Raw genomic sequence first — 13,464 nt, forward strand, 5'->3', positions numbered from 1 at the left:
TAAATCAGTTCTCTTTGCGTTTCTCACTACAAATGGCTCTTTTGTATTTAAGAAGTCATTGGATCCATTGTTAAGAAAAAGTATCTATTATAGCAGCTTAAAGCAGACCTGGAATTTCAGGAGGACGTAGCACAGTGAAAAGACATCCGTTCATGATAAAGTATGATAAAGTAAGGGAGTAAACATATGACAAAGCTTTTCTTTCAGTGAGTATTTCACGGGGTGTGGATGTATATAATACCTGTATCTTATAAAAGCGTGGTCATTAACTGTGATACAACTCTCCTTATCTTCTATAGGACAGTGGGTTGAGGGTGGACTAATCAAACACTCCCTGGTAATAAAGAACACAGAGACGATCTGTGTTTATTCACAATACAAACTAAACAGAAAAGGGCAGCGCCACATTGATCAGATTCGTCACTGGCAGCAGAGTGACTCACTGGTGTTCACCACCAACATCTTTACACCGGTAATAAAACAACACAGTTTGAGTCATTCACGTATGTATTTATTTTCAGAGTGACAAGGACAACTATGTATTGCGCCGTATGGTAGTTTAGCAGAGTACAGATGAACTTTCAATACAGACAAGAACCAAAGTTACATGTCCTGATATTACTTTCCAAAAAGACAGAAATTGTACTTGAATTTTCTTTTGTCTGCATTCTCAGGTTTTCAAATTTAAGAATGAATTATTATTTTTCTTCCAACCCTTAAAATCACAGAAACACATACTACTAAGTCAGTCCAGTTGTTTTGCACAAGCATTTAACTTGCTGGTTTAAAATACATTTAAAGTTCACATCACAAACTGACCATGTGAGCAAAAATAACTTAAAAACATTAGCTCATGGTATTAAAAAAAACCCCAAAAAACTGTGACAAGCCTTTTTGTTCAAAAATAAAAATAAAACATAATTGTGCTGAGGTAGCAGCTGAGTTATGACACTACATGGCACTGAGAACTAAAGAGAGGCACACTGACTCAGTCAAAAGAAAAAACGGGCAAATGTGCAGCTTCACTCAATTACATTAAGGCTGAAATTCACAGTTGATATTAATGAGGTCCATAAAGTATTTCTGCTGCACAAATTAAATCTAACTGAGCATAAAAAAAACCCCACAAACAACAATTGGAAGCACTCAAAAGCACATGAGCTCATCAACATCCACTTTCAGCAGCAACTCAAGTCAGTCCTATGTTTTCTAATAAAAACAATAAGTTAGTTGAGAAATGATTAAGCTCTGGCTTCAAACCAAGTACAGAAAACATGCCTTAGCTTCGACAAGAACAATACGTTTAAGAATTCAAATGAAAAGTCCTTCGAGCCGTTCTTCATGACTGTGACTGAAGGAGGCGAAGGGCTTCTTCAGTCACACATGAGAAGAAAAACCTTCCTGTATAAAACACTATAAATACATACGACTTAAAAACCCTGGATGGCACGTGGCAGCGGCTGTTTTGTCTCTATGCGAATGTTAAGATACTTGTCCTGTCCGTCTGATGCAGTCAAAGGTTTTACCTTGCCGCTGCATTTTTACTGTTCCCTCCGTGTCGCGTCACTCTGGCCTCCAGAAAGCTATTTTACAGCCAGCAATAGCAAGAGAAGACGGCCAAATGAGCCAACTTTCGTAGTGCGGTATACTCTTTTGCTTTGCAAACACAAATATATTGATGTTATACAGAAAATCAGCTTTCACACATTAGACCGTGTACAACAGTTATAAATCACATCAATACCGTCCTCATAAAAAGGTCAATAAATCAACAGCCTCGGTTCTGTTCCCGTCAGACCTGGGTCACAAATCAATCTGAAACACATCCACTGAATCACATAAAACAGTGTGCCCATCAGTGGTACCATCAAGGCTTACATTAAAACACATCAGTTTACATGTTTTAAAACACTATAAATCATAAATGTCACTTCAACTGAAATGTGACTCTGACCTGATCAGTGATGCCCTTGCTTAAAGCAATACTGCTTCTAAGCTACTACTATTTTTTATTTTCGTTTTTTCCCCCAATCAATAAAAAGAAAATGTGCAATTCAAAATTTCCATTCAAGCGTTTGAGTGCTCTTCAGCACATCTAAGTGTTTGACTCGTTCTCCCCGGGCCTCTTGAGCACGGCGCTGTATTTCATGGGAGCACCGTCAGCTTTGAGCTGCACCTCCACCAGCGTGAAGATTGAGATGACCTGCAAGCGGAGAGAAGAAATGACGATTATCACGTTGCTTTGGTTCCGAGACACTTTCTAACTACCTCGACCCCAGCCTGCTGCTCCGCGTTTGCAGTTCTCACCTGCTCTACTGGAGCTTTCTCTAGGTCCTCTGCTGTCCAGATAAGAGTCAGCTCAGATTTCTTCCCCACCTTATGATGGCGGAACGAGTCCAGGCCCGCAACAGACTGAGGGTGGAAACAAAATGTTTCAGATGAAACGTTCACCTGACCTCGACAGTTCATCACTCTCTGAACGGTCTCATTTGTGTCTCCTGAATGAGCTTGTTTTGGGGGAAATAGATAAACACCATGAAGGCTTATTAGCCTCTTGCTTTGACAAAATAACCGTGGTTACAAAGTAGAGCGCGGATGTCACAAGTGGAGGCATTTTGCCGGCGGAGACGTTTAAGTTGGTATCGCAAAAAAAAACAGACAATTTGAGTTGCAATGGCAGAGTGGCGCTGATCCTGTGTAGGCCATCCGCTCGTCCTTGTCGACTTTAGGGAGGTGAGGGAGAGTTCAGTATTTAAGTAAGCTGCAGTCAATGAGCCGCGACCTGTAACGGCCCTCTGAGGACCACATCCTGGACTCCGAAGAGCCCTGAAGCCCCGCCCCCAGCTGCTGCACAGAGCGCTGTTCAATGGTTTATTCAAAGTATGTCCAAATTGAACCAAATTTGACAATGCACGTCCTTAGGTCCCCAGCAATACATTCTCAAGATATGTGAAGGACACACACATGCAGACAGATATTGCTTCCTTTTACAGTGAGAGGATATAACTGAATTGAAAACCAGCTACAGAGTTAAAAGAATATCTCTAAAAATTAAAATGACGTCAATAATTAAAAACTAAAAAACTACAATATTGCTCTCTTGAAATTGAGTGTATTGGAGCTCACCTTGCAGTAGACGCGTTTCTGCACTCCGTACCGGAGAACCAGCACATCAAAGGACTGATCCAGCACCCCCATCACCATGGCCTCCGAGTCCAGAGGGCCACAGTCCTGTGGCGCACAGACCAAAAAAAAAGTACTTCAGTATATTGATGGTACGGTTTCAGACCGGATATTAATGAACTGGTTTATTATTTTACATTTATCATCCAGTTGAATGGCTGAACCCTTTTTCTTTTGAGGAGAAAACCAAATAAGCGCCAACTCAACTCACTTCATTCAGCATCAAAGCCATAGTCCCCGACAATATGACTCTAAACACTGAGCAATAGGAGGTGTAAAACTAAATGCCATAGAAAAGATCTAGAGCATCTAAAAAGGGAGTCATTAAATGTATGTAAAACCACATTACATGAACAATTCATACATGTCGTGGTTGATGAAATATTTCAAGTAAATCTAATATTTTTTTTAAAGGAGAACAGAAATAAACACACAGCTTAGACAGAGAGAGAAAAGTACGTGTCCCACCTTCACAAACACTCCGAAGAAGAGCTCAGAGCTGAGCTCCTGGACTCTCTTGGACACAGTCTTCCTGTCATTACAGCGTGACGACTGTTTCTGGACGTCTTCTGTTGACAGCCCCAAACTAGGCCCACAATCTGTAAACATTCAATGGACAGACATGCACATAATGAGTACTAGAATAAAAAAAACAAAAATCACACATTTCAAAGTGACGCACAGTAGGAGCAGACAGAAACAGGAAGGGGCGGAGACAATAGCAGAGGCACGAGCACAAACAATGCATCGACTCATCGCGAGCTCTGAGGCCGCTTTGTTCTCTTCTGCATTTCAAATTCTACATCATCGACCAGACGTCTCCTGCAATACAACCGCACCGCTGTATGAAGCAAACAGGACCTTCTGTTACCCATTTCAAAACGTGTGCGTTTGTGTTTTTTGTGCGTCTAAAAGAGACTTTAGTGGAGACGGTACGCACTCAGTGAAGAAGCCAGCAGCCGGTGGACAACGATGTCGGCGTAGCGTCTGATGGGCGATGTGAAGTGAGTGTAGAGAGGAACGTTGAGGGCGTAGTGCTTATACAACTGCTTATCCTTAAGTTCACCCGTACAGAAGTACATCGCCATCTGCCAAATAACAATAACACGCATCAAACATGAAAATATCACTGGGAAGGTTTCGTGTTGGAATAGTTCATCTTCAGTTTGAATCTGATGAAACTAAATGTTTCTGGATTATGTTAAGCAGGGGTGGGGTAAGAAAAACTTTTACCTTTAAAGAATGATAGAATAGTGCCCAACAATTATCAAATATTATTGTTGCTTGAAATGCACCATCCTTGCATGTTTTTCAATAATAACTATGACATGACAGTGGGCGTCTCATTTTCCTCATTAAACGGTTTGCAAGCTTGATAAATAAAAAGGTGGGTGTCACTCGGCTCTGACCTGCATGGGTCTGGAGCACATGTGGGTGAGGACTTCTTTTCTGGCAGTGGTATACTCATCATCCCCAAGAGTAGTGTTGAGACTCTTCTGCATGTCGAAACAGCAGAATAAAAAAAAAGGTTTTAATCATTAATACACACAAAATATATCTTCTATTTTTTTTCCCCTGAGGGATTATGAACTGGGCTACATCTGCTGTATTGTGAGTACTGACATGCAAGGCTCCTGCAGAGGAGAGATCTATGTCGATTCCCAACTGGTCACAAAGCTCCTGCAGCTCATCCACCATTTTGGTCTTGGGTGGAGGGTGGCGTCTGAGCAGCGCCAGCTGGGGGAATCTGTTGTGGATGTGGTGGGCTGTAGCAATGTTAGCCAGTAACATGAACTCCTCCACCAACCTACAGAACACAGATTTGAATGATACAGTGGTTAAATGACCAGAGCGGTAGGAACAAAAAGAAAAAAAGAAACGCTAACAAACTCTAGAGTGATTGAGATGAGAAGTGTATATACATGTCGCGTCAAATAAAGTTTCATTTTGAAGAAATGCAGACAGAGAGATGTATCTGAGGAGGGTTTGTTACTCACTTGTTACTGTCTCTGTACTGGTAAACGTAGCAGCCTTGAGGCATCATGGTCTCTTTGTCCAGGGTGAAGGACAGTTTCAACTGAAACAAAAAACACAAGGTATGCGTGTGAAAATAATGTCTTTGTTACATTTCTTCCAACAAAACTATTCAATTATCTGTGATTAGCTCTTATTTTGAAATAAAAAAAGGGGACCATGAGTAGAGTGCTGAAACCATGATCACCAGCGACATTATGAAAGGAAACCATAGCGACAGGAGTCGAACACAAGGGAATGAGGGCTAACCTGGTCCAGCCTGAGGGCTCCTCCTGAGAAGCGCTGAGCCCGGAGGTTCTTCGCGATGGAGTGCAGGTTGAGCACGGCCCGATGGATCTCATCAATGGGGTGCTCGGGGTCCGCAGGTGGCAGTTCCTCGGCAGCAAACATCTTCTCAGGGGCCTCGATCATGGACTGAGCGTGGTCGTAACTCAGCTTCACGCAGGAGCGGATAACCGAGCGGCCGAACCACTCACTCAGGATCTGTGTGCGAGGAAGACGGCAAATGCCGTCACAGTTTCAGCTTAAAATCGATCAACCTGCAAACATAACCTTTGGTTGTTTGAGAGCAGTTCGAACAGGTCCATGACGTTTTAAAATGGTCATACCTTCCCCTCCGGTGTGATTGTCCAAATGACGGAGAAAGTGAGTCTGTCAGTGAGAGGGTTGAGACTGCACAGCTCCTCACACAGCAACCTGGGCAGCATGGGGATCACCTGGACAAGACAAGCATGCTCATTATCATTCATCACTGCGTTATTTGACCGGGGAAAGATCAAGTAGTAAGTTTTAATTACAACACTGATGATGATCAAGGAACATTCACCTTCTGAACCATGTACACACTAGTTGCTCTTTGGCTGGCGATGGCATCCAGAGCGTTGTCCTCCCCCACGAAATAACTCACATCAGCAATGTGAACTCCCACCTCAAAGTTACCTGTGTTTAAAAAAAAAAAGACAGTCTATGACACAGCCTCACATCCCACAGGAAAAAACAAAACAAAAAACAGCATCTAGATCTATAAATCACAATTGCTCATCATTACGGAGCTCCTCAGTTAGGACAGTTTACCGTCAGGGAGTTGTTTACAGGACAGAGCATCGTCCAGGTCTCTGGCGGTAGCAGGGTCGATGGTGAAGATACACTCCTCCCTACACATGATGGGGACAGTGGTTTTTGAATCATATAGATCCTAAATTAAAACTAGATACGCGTTTGCTGTCATTGGATGGCAAAGCTCTGAAATTCTCAGTAGCCCAGTTATTAGCTAAACAAATACAGCAGTCATGTGTTGGCTCCACAGTGCTACCTCAGGTCTCTCCTCTTTCTCATCTCCTCAGCAGGGATGGTCCAGGGCAGGTTCTTGGGCAGACAGTTCAACACCTCATCTGAGAACTCGGAGAAATCCACTTCGTACTCTATCAGGATGCCCTCCGTCTCTGGCTCGATTTCTCCAGCCTGACCCAGCGTCTTGGCAAGTTGACTGGAGGAAAACCACGAGGAGAGAGTCAGCTTGGTTGTGAAAAATGCGTTCCCTGCATCAAGCTTTTGACTAGAACACTCACCCTTCCGCAAAGTTGCTGTCAGCTGCCCAGTCGGTGATCCGACAGATGAACAAGGTTTTGGCGTAGTCGCCCGGGCGGGAAGTGAAGTCTTCGGGACAGTCGGCAAGGAGAACGTTAATCCGTGGCACACGGTGGTCCACGGGAGAGAACATGGCAAAAGGCTTGTCTGGCAGGAATTTCAGGAAGCCCGTCACGGCTCTCGAGTGTTTCTTTTCAACAATGTACACCACCTAGAAGACAAATAAGTGTTTTATTTTATACTTTAATTGTCTTTGGATATCGTTCATGTTAGTTTCTTTTTATAGTTAGCTTGTATTGTAAAGTAGCCAAATGAATTGTTAGGTTTTTGTGGCAACTTGGTGAGGCAATCAAAAATCACACAGAACCTCCTCGTCACGCCTCTACCGTTGCTTCATGAGCTGGGCATAAACCCTGCTTCTTGTGGTCATTTTAATCTGGAAAATTCATGGGGTGAAAAAAAAAAAAAAAAAAAAAAAGAGGAAGGGTTGAGTAAGAAATACATGAAAAGTGATCAGGCGAGACGCTCACTTTGGCAGTCTTTTGGAGTATTTCCCCATTGGGCCGTGGGGTTGAGGGGTCTTCCAGATGTTCCCCTATTTCCATCATATGAAAGCAAAGATTTAGATTACCTGAACTACCGCCTTCATTTGATTTTTGCGTCTGTGCATTGATACTCTGTTCAGACCAATAGACAAACATTCAAACACATAGTTCACTAAACATTACCAAATACCAACTGAATTATTATCATTTGATACCTATGTTAATTGCGATTGGCAACAGCTGTTATAATCACGACTCCATCCCAGTACCTGTGTCAGCGGGGGGGTTACTCTGCACTTTGCGGATGAGTTCATCCTGGTCGCTAGACTGGTCTTCTGCGACTCCATCAGGCCGGGGCGCGCGCTCCGTCTTCTTCTGCGCTGGCCGCACCGTGTTTTCTTTCTGGGTGTCTGACTCACTGGTGCCCTCGCACTCGGTGTCTGACCTCACAACCTAAAACAGACACACAGTCATCATCCTCTGACACACTGCTGACCCGAGGAGCTAAAATGGAGCCCGTTACAATAATCACAACGTTAAAAAAAACAAACAAAAAAAACCGGATGTCTTACAAGCTAAAATTATATTGCTCATAAGTAAGTGTCGTTTACCTTCCACTGCTCCCGAGGGAGGATTCGCACCACCACTACGTCTCCATTAAGTGCTCTGTTGCGAGCTACAATCCCATCCAGAAATATATCTCGTGCGTCATCCTGCAGAAATAAAAAGAGATTACTTGACGTCTACTTCCTGCCTTGAACGTTGTAAACCTTTCAAGCCGATACAATGAAATCACAAGCCGAGTTATATCTTTTATACGGTATACTGTAGACAGTAGCTATAAGGCGCTTTAATACAACCCATTAAAGAAGTTGTGGAGGCAGCAAAACATTAAATTGTGCAATTAATTTGGGGTTGAACTTACAGGAGACGGGATGAAAGCTTCATGGTATTTCTTTGGGTTGATTCTCAACTGTCCCTGCAGAGGAAGCATGAAGAATTTAGAAATGAATCCACCAGTAGATTGTGATATTCACTGCTTTTAATAGTTTGACCCCCCCCCCCCCCCCCATACTCAATATAGACTTTAATACAGTCTCCGGTCAGGAACAGTAACTCTGGGTTTCTACCTGAAGGAGTTCTCCTCTTTTAAGGCCGTGGGAAACCTCCTCAAGTGTCATGTAGGATTCAAAAACTTGTTTCTTTGATCCTCGGGGTCCTCTGTTCTTACTCTTGTCAGCAGGAGAATTTGAAGCTGAAACATATTCAACGAATTGATTTCGTTCCTAATAAACCATCAAATGTATGCAACTACAATACCATAAATAACATCATCTCTAAAACAGAATATACAAATTTACCTCTGGACTGCTGCAGTTTTTTCTCTTTGCCATAAGGGGACTTGGGCCTTGAATTCTGAGCGTCAACCCCAGACTGGAATGTCCCTTCTCCGCTTTTCTCCTCTTCTGGTTGCCTTGAATTTTTCTTCTTCTTTGCCTTCTTCATCTTATCTTGCTCCTGTCCACTTGCACCGGCTGTATTTGGGGACTGGGGACGTCCAACAAAGGAGTCAGTCTCCTTTGAGGTAACATCTTTGTGAGAGTCCTTGGTTTTCTTTTGCTGCTTCTGGTGTTTCTTTGGTTCGTTGGGTTTTAAAGAGCCAAGTTCCTCGCCAGACTCGACGTCTCCATCGTGGCTGGTGGCTGTGTCTCTTCTCTGTCCCCATCGCTGTCTGTCAGACACACCCTGCTTCCTTTCAAAGTCCTGCTGAGCACCACGGGTGCTTAGCTTCTCCATGTACAACGACAGTGAACTCTCATCTCCTCTACCTTTCATGGAAGAGGGGGAGAAGTCACTGGAATCAGAGAAATCATTGGGCACCTGATCCCTTTGTCGCTGTGGTATGTTCTGCCTGTCACTCTGGGCTTTGAACGCGGTACTTGGCCCATTTCCTTCCCTTTGAAAAGCTGTGTCTTTTGCATATTGCTCTAGATACAGGCTGAACTTGCTGCTGCTGTGCTGGTTGAGGAGCCTGGCGTAGGCATCTTTCTGAGGAGGATTGCTGGACCGATTCTGACTGCGCTTTGGCTCTCGATTCAGGTTCTTCACCTGCCGAGGAGAATCCATATGGCAATCCTTAAAGATGCTGTCCCTGAAAAGGCAAATGGCATAAATTATAAGTGCTGCCCTTCGATCACACGGTAGTCAGAATATGCATAACTTTCATTCAAGGAGCTTAACTTAGGAAACAAATGATTACAAAGTATGTTTAAAATAACAGATGGTTAACTTGAATGAATTTGAAGAAAATTAAAGCTATTGGCTATACTTCAGCAGCTGATTTGTTGCTGCGTAACGCAGTCCTCTCATCTTACATCTCAAGCATAAATTAGTTTAGCAATTTTTATAATCACTACCGTAAACGTGACTGACATTTAATCAACTTAATACTACCTAAAGTTAAAGTACATTTGGATGATGACAATACGAGTATCATCCCATTGTCTTTGTCCAGCTCAGAATGCCTTCTGAACGTAGCGGCTAACAGTTCACTAACGTGAGCTAACAATTATTAGCAGTGCATGACTAGCACCAGCTATGCTAACTGCAACGGCAGGTTTTTTTGGTTCAACGTTATCTAACTAACTACTTGTATGTCAGTCAAACCGCGACCCTTACCACAACTACCAATTTGAAATGGATGATTGTCAAAACTTAAAATCTTAAACATTACCTTATTCGCTGTGTGTAAGTTATGTGACGTTAGCTGTCGTACGGAGCACAATGCTAACTGATACGTTCACTTCCTCCGTCGTCATGAACGGTTACAGTCGTGCTACCTTTGAGTGCTATCGGAAATATCAGAATTTGCCGAACGCACAAAAACGCCGTCAAGATTTGTCGGCAAGAACAATTGTGGGAATATAACTATACTAATATTCTGCAGTATAAATGTGGTGTGTCCGCTTATGAAATATTAGTCATGGACAATCCTGTTGCTACGTAGATTGTGTCATTTGAATATCAAACCCGGAATTAATTAGGCTACTCAACTAATCAAGCGGTATTTTTTGGAAAATGTGCCCAATGACACTGAATTGCTGGGTGACTGTGGGCTCATATATTTTTTGTGTCAAACATAACTCCAAAATAAGACCACTGGAAACATAATAGGGACACAAGCAACCTCTAGAGGGCAGCAGAGACTAAATATTTAATTTATTTGACTATACTGTGACACGTTGTTGTGTGCCAGTTTAGCAAACAACTCATCCTGTCACACTAAAACGAAAGTAAACTTAACAATCATTCAGACAGAAGTGTTTGTGTGATGTTTTAAAGCATGTGCTATTCTACAGGATGAATACAGTTCTTAGACATCACCTATTTTTGCTGGAGATTCTCTTCTGTCTCCTGACAAGCTGATTTCACACCTGTCTGTTCTCGCTTGCATAGTACAAGACAATTTATGAAGCCTTGTCTAAGAGCACACACACACACCCACACACACACCCACCCACACACACACACACACACACACACACACACACACACACACACACACACACACACACACACACATTCACACATTCCACAGTATAATTCCCGGGGATAATATGGAGGTGATTTTTGGCGAGGTGCAGGTGTGCAGTCAGATGGGGCTTTCAGACACCTGAGGATGTAGATGAGGTTGTCATGTCTCACCTTAATAAAGGCCCAGAATGTCTTGCAAAAGTCATGCACAGACACTGATGCACGCCTTCAGTAGTGGTTGTGATTACGTTATTGGGAGCAAGAGCTTTGCATGATTGACGAGAATACAATATTTCATCTTACCTGCTGCTCATAACTGTCATATGTCTTTGACGTTCATAACAACATGAGTTTGCAATGGCTGAATTCACTCAACTCCCCTACACATGGTGTCCTGTGACCCCACTTCCTCACTGACTACATCTTAACGCACATATTTTCTGACACTTCCACAAAACCCCATCAAACTGACTGTGGAAACATCTGGTTCCTAATTATAATAACCCACCTGTGCAGCAGTGTTCGTCAAACAGAGCTGACGTGATAAGGCTGTAATTGGATTAATTATGTGATATAATTAAGTCTCAGCTGCTGTTGCATTATAATAAATAGACTGAATATGTGCCCTTCTGGTTTAACAATACTTACAGCTGGGTGTTATCAGTATACTTATTGTTGGAAACAGTATTGAACTAATACTAAACTAAACTAATATGACCAAGGAGGATCATATACTGTAGTGATACTGAGGCCAGGTGAGAGTACTGAGGGACCCTTATGACTTACAGACAGAAGAAGGGACATTATCACCAACAGCAACCCTGGACATGTGTCTTTGATAAATTCGAGGAGGACCAATTACAGCTCTATTAATCTGCCTGTATTTGGTTTGGAGGAAGCTGGAGAAAACCCACAAATCAATATGTCTTCCATATGTTCCCAGACATTCTGTCTGACGTCTTTTTGTCTCTGCAGGTGACAGAGTGTCTAAGTGATTTTACTGTTGCTGCACAGTAAGCAGGACCAGTGATGGCTCCTTTCTGTCAATGAGTTTTCCTTACAACAGTTACAAAACTTCAACATGATGACACAAATGCGCTAAGTTGTCCATTTGAGTGGATTTCAGGTGAATGTGTTTGTCTATGTTGTCTGGCTTGTGATAGACTAGCAAACTATCCAGCATTTACACAGGCTCCTAGTGTGCTGGGATAGTTTTTTTTGTGTTTTACTTACAAATAACAAGGGGGACACATGTCTATAGATAAAGAACACAACATTTTGCTAACATTTGATAAGATACTGTAACAACACACTCTCAGATTATTTATTTTGGAACAGTGTGCTGATATTTGCAGATGAAATGAATTAGATGTTCACCAGCGTTAGTTGATTGAACTGTTTTTCCTTTGGCAGACTGTACCTAGGGGAAATTAGCTACAGTTTTCAGCAGCCTTTTTCATCTTCATTAGACAACTGCAGGTAACCTGGCAGCCAGAGCGTTGGCATTTAACAAAATCATTACTTAGAAACTTATACTATTTTCCTACTTTTAATGTTGATGGCCTGTTTCTGTTTTATACCGCCACAAAACTGGCCAATTTGACTCAGAATTCTGCTGAACGTTAAAGATAAAATGAAGCTTTAAAAAGGTCACGTCTTTCTTATTTTCATCATCTCGCCTTCATTCTTCTCCATCACTCTTGGTTACCTTTCTGATACCCTCTGAGATGCATGGTCAAAGACGGAGACTTCAAACTGGGGCTAAACCAAGTCAGCAATCATAGGTTCCAACATTCTTCCTATACGTACAGAAGCTGCACAGCAACCGAAGATTAAAAATAATTCCCACTGTCATGTTGTTGACAGCTTGTGCATTAGCTCAGATGGAGAGCTGTGGTTGAAAAGAAACCTGTTATGACAGTAAACTGCTTCAGTGAAAGGAGCAATTAAACACCATAATTCATACGTTTTGAAATTGCATAGGAGTGTGAAGAAAGACGCTATAAAATTTTGGAAAAAAACGCTTCTACCTCTGAAAATAACTGGCTTTTCGTGTGTATAGCAAATGGGCTTCAACTGCATTTAGTTGTGCAGCTCCCTGCATGGGTGAGGCATCACAGCAAACCAAAGCATGCACATAAAAAAAAAAAAAAAATGTAAATAAAAAAAAGCTTCAGAGGAAATACTCTTTTGCTCTTTTTTTTTTTTTTTTCTTCGCTTGCTCTTTTCTGAAGAAAATCTAAAGGAACCTCTGGGAGAACAGAGAGCGTGGGTGAAGGAACGGCTGGTACAGCAGCCTCTCACCCACTGTTGCAGTTGTACGCACTCAAGTTGTAAAGCATGCAGATGAAGCAGCAAATGCCTATCAAATATTCATCGGGCCAGGGGAGGCAGTGCAGCTTGTAAAAGAAGATGAAATAGAGGGGGCAGGAGCAATCGTTTCGTACACTCTCTCGTCTCCTTCCCTCTGATGCTCTCTCACTGCTCGGTACCGTCTCCTTTCCTCCACCTAATTCACCATCTCCACCGCTACACAGTGTTTTTTGATGGGGCCCCCCGAGGCTGCGTAGTCATTTAAGCC

General features: G+C 42.5%; 1 protein-coding gene across 1 annotated transcript; it reads right to left on the reverse strand.

The window, feature by feature from the left end:
• Positions 1-495: 495 nt before the first annotated feature.
• Positions 496-10,190, reverse strand: dis3l2 (DIS3 like 3'-5' exoribonuclease 2). The gene is made up of 21 exons (XM_068738171.1): positions 10,084-10,190; positions 8,711-9,501; positions 8,480-8,604; positions 8,275-8,328; positions 7,961-8,062; positions 7,619-7,802; positions 7,335-7,399; positions 6,786-7,015; positions 6,530-6,703; positions 6,292-6,371; positions 6,044-6,156; positions 5,826-5,933; positions 5,467-5,700; positions 5,181-5,260; positions 4,807-4,990; positions 4,593-4,679; positions 4,124-4,271; positions 3,652-3,782; positions 3,127-3,231; positions 2,308-2,412; positions 496-2,203 (listed from the first exon to the last, which is right to left on the reverse strand). The coding sequence occupies exons 2-21, from the start codon at positions 9,474-9,476 to the stop codon at positions 2,096-2,098; spliced, it is 3,183 nt and encodes a 1,060-aa protein (XP_068594272.1). The 5' UTR covers positions 9,477-9,501; positions 10,084-10,190; the 3' UTR covers positions 496-2,095.
• Positions 10,191-13,464: the final 3,274 nt, after the last annotated feature.

The sequence above is a fragment of the Cebidichthys violaceus genome, unplaced genomic scaffold, assembly GCF_023349555.1.
Source record: "Cebidichthys violaceus isolate CVI_PGR_0920_01 unplaced genomic scaffold, fCebVio1.0.p SCAF_8, whole genome shotgun sequence".
Classification (NCBI taxonomy): domain Eukaryota; kingdom Metazoa; phylum Chordata; class Actinopteri; order Perciformes; family Stichaeidae; genus Cebidichthys; species Cebidichthys violaceus.